The 3,057-nt window shown below is 59.2% G+C and overlaps 1 protein-coding gene across 1 annotated transcript in view; it reads left to right on the plus strand.

Annotated features, from left to right (window-relative positions):
• Nucleotides 1–763: 763 nt before the first annotated feature.
• The window catches only part of GUITHDRAFT_135439 (hypothetical protein), a gene marked incomplete at both ends in the record, with an annotated part of 6,156 nt that continues 3,862 nt past the window's right edge, over nt 764–3,057 (plus strand). Inside the window, 10 exons of the mRNA XM_005837206.1 lie at nt 764–838; nt 889–1,181; nt 1,228–1,340; nt 1,438–1,471; nt 1,518–1,555; nt 1,689–1,761; nt 1,807–1,945; nt 2,144–2,224; nt 2,347–2,403; nt 2,451–2,518. Of these exons, the coding sequence (XP_005837263.1) occupies nt 764–838; nt 889–1,181; nt 1,228–1,340; nt 1,438–1,471; nt 1,518–1,555; nt 1,689–1,761; nt 1,807–1,945; nt 2,144–2,224; nt 2,347–2,403; nt 2,451–2,518 (971 nt within the window). The remainder of the gene's footprint in view (nt 839–888; nt 1,182–1,227; nt 1,341–1,437; nt 1,472–1,517; nt 1,556–1,688; nt 1,762–1,806; nt 1,946–2,143; nt 2,225–2,346; nt 2,404–2,450; nt 2,519–3,057) is intronic.

Here is a 3,057-nt window from a genome sequence, read left to right on the forward strand (position 1 = left end):
CGACGGTTGCAACCTCCTCCATGTCTTGACCAACAACGCGAACAAGCTGCAAGAGCAAACAGAGCCCGAGGAGCGCACGATTCATCTCCTCTCACCCCCTGATAGACTTCTCATCCTCTTGCCTCTTGCTCTGCCCTGCCCTGCCCTGCCCTGCCCTGCCCTGCCCTGCCCTGCCCTGCCCTGCCCTGCTCTGCCCTGCCCTGCTCTGCTCTGCCCTGCCCTGCTCTGCCCTGCTCTGCTCTGCCCTGCTCTGCCCTGCTCTGCTCTGCTCTTGCTTATCTGGTCACATTCCTTGCTTTCCCCCTGACACTTTTCCATCAAGAGACGCATCGTATTTAGTCGGGGAGAGGAGCGAGAGGAGCCAGGGGGGTCGAGGGAGCCAGGGGGGTCGAGGGAGCGAGGGAGCGAGGGAGCGAGGGAGCGAGGGAGCGAGGGAGCGAGGGAGCGAGGGAGCGAGGGGATGGTGGCAGGCAGGCAGGCAGGCAGGCAGGCAGGAACTCTGAGAGGGGTGCGATAGTAGGCAGATGAGAGATCAGGATTGATTCCTCTTCTTAAAATCTTCAGCCTCGTCCCCCTCCTTCCTCCTTCCTCCTTCCTCTCTCCTCTTTCTCCTCCTCCCTCCTCCTCCTCCTCCTCCTCCTCCTCTCCCTCCCCCTCCCCCTCCCCCTCCTCCTCCCTCCTCCTCCTCTCCCTCCCTCTCCCCCCCTCCCCTTCCCCTCATCCTCATCATCCTCCATGACCTCATATCAACAACAGGAGCGCCATGCATGCCCTGCATGTGCTGGCGTACTCGATGATGCTGATCATCAGCATAATCATCGGCTCTAACATGTACAAGGTCAGCGACTCCTGCCATGTTCGTCGTTCTCATGCTGGCATTGTGCGCAGAAGGATGGAGAGATCCAAAGATACCGGCAAAAGATCAGCGAGCTCGAACGAGAGCTCAAGCTGCACAAAGGAAAGGATGCTCTCCTCCTCCTCATCCTCATCCTCATCCTCATCATCCTTCTCCTCCTCCTCCTCCCACTGTCTCTCCCCCTCCCTTTCCCTCCTCGTCCTCGTCCACCAGCACCACCGCCAACCTGCTACTTCACTTCCTCCCAGCTCGTCTCCTCCTCCGCTGACTCAGTGTCTTCAGACTCCTGCCTGTGTGACTGCGCGACTGCCGAGGAGTGGCTGCGGTCGCTGCCATGGCCTCCTGACGCTTCGAGCTGATGACGCGCGCAGAGCTCAGTGCGAGTGGGAAGGAACAGACTTGCAACAGTGCAAAAGAGGTGCAGGAGCAGGAGCAGGAGCAGGAGCAGGAGCAGGAGCAGGAGCAGGAGCAGGAGCAGCTGAAGGTGAAGAGGGGAGAGGCAGCGGCAGCAGCACTGGCTGAAGACGTTGTTCAAGGCTCTACAGCACCCGAGGAGGATGTCCCTGCTGCTGTCCCTGCAGGAGGAGAGGGAGAGGAAGTGAAGGAGCAGAAAATGTGAGCTCTCCCTCGCTCTGCCCGCTGCTCACGCGATCCCTTCCAGCAACCCTTGGGCTCCCCTCCCCTTAGACCAGCTCTCCGGTGACTTCCTCCAAGCCTCCCCCCGCCTCCTCTCCTCCTCCTCCTCCTCCGCCTGCGCCTCCTCCTCCTCCTCCGCCGCCGCCGCCTCCTCCTCCTCCTCCTCCTCCTCCTCCTCTCCTCTCACTCTCACCAGGGAACCCTGAGCGAGACCAGCGGCGTAAGTTGCACGAGGTGCACAAGAAGTCGAACCCGGCGTACAACATCCGGTAGGCAAAGGCAGTAGATCCATCTTCCCTGCTGAGAGCTCACAGATGCGATGTGACGGACCCGCTCCCTCCTGTCCCGCTCGTTGACCCCGCAGCAACCGATGCTGTCAGGTCTCTGCATGTGCGAACCCAGGCTGAGACTTCACAGGGAGGCGTGCTCATCTTCGCGCGATACTGGGTGGAGGTGCGGACCGTGTTGCGTTCTGACAGAGAGGAAGAGGAGAGAGCAGGAGCAGGAGCAGGAGCAGGAGCAGGAGCAGGAGTCAGTGGTAGCAAGGGAGAGAGGTGAAGGTTGGGAGTGAAGTAAGGGAAGAGAGGGGGACAGGAGGACGAGGACGAGGACGAGGAGGACGAGGAGGAGATTTCACTTTTGTGTTCACAGAAGGGAGATGAAGACGACTCTGTCATCTCCTTCTTGAGCTGGAAATTTCCTCTTGGAATCCCAGCAGAGTCGATCCTCCGGGTAAAGGACGATGAGGAGAACGTGCTCCTCGCGGCGCCGAACCCTCCCCTCCAAGGCAGGGGAGGAGGCGGGAGGAGCTGGGGGTGGTGACAGGGTCCGCAGGGCATGTCTCGTTCGGTCAGAGTCTCTCGGGAGTGATGCCGGTCGTGCTGGAGTTGGTCTCCAAGGACGAGGAGCAAGTGAGTGGACTGTTCCCCGGCTCCCCAGCTGCTCACGGCCCGCGCAGATCTACGGGAAGAAAATGATAGTCATGGACATCCCCAACGGGGAGAGGCTGCGCCGGGACGACTACCAGTGCTGGAGGAAGGCAAGCCAGCCCGAAACTCGATCTCTTCACTTCTACTGTCATGACATCATGTTCTGCTGCAACTCATATCGTGTTATGCTGCAACTCTTATCGTGTTATGCTGCAACTCATATCGTGTTATGTTACAACTCATATCGTGTTATGCTGCAACTCACCACGACATGTCTCCCTTTCACCGCCTCATCTCCCACCCTGCCATCGTCCTGCAAGCTGCTCGTTCTGACTTTGATGTGCCGGTCAGAGGCATACTGCCGTTACCCGAGAGAACCGCAATCATGTCGATTGTCCTTTCAGTCCCGCGCAATATGATTCGTACGGACAGCTCCCTCCTCTGCCTCCTACTTTTCTCACCTCCTCCTCCCTTGCCCTGGTCCTTTTCTTGCACTTCCTCTCAATCTCAACGATTGCATTTCCCTCATGTTTCCCCTCTTCTACTTGCTTTCTAGACTGGCTTTTTTTCCCTGCTTCCTTCCCTCCTCTCCTCTCCTCTCCTCTCCTCTCCTCTCCTCTCCTCTCCTCTCCTCTC

This window comes from Guillardia theta (assembly GCF_000315625.1).
Source record: "Guillardia theta CCMP2712 unplaced genomic scaffold GUITHscaffold_15, whole genome shotgun sequence".
Taxonomy (NCBI): Eukaryota; class Cryptophyceae; order Pyrenomonadales; family Geminigeraceae; genus Guillardia; species Guillardia theta.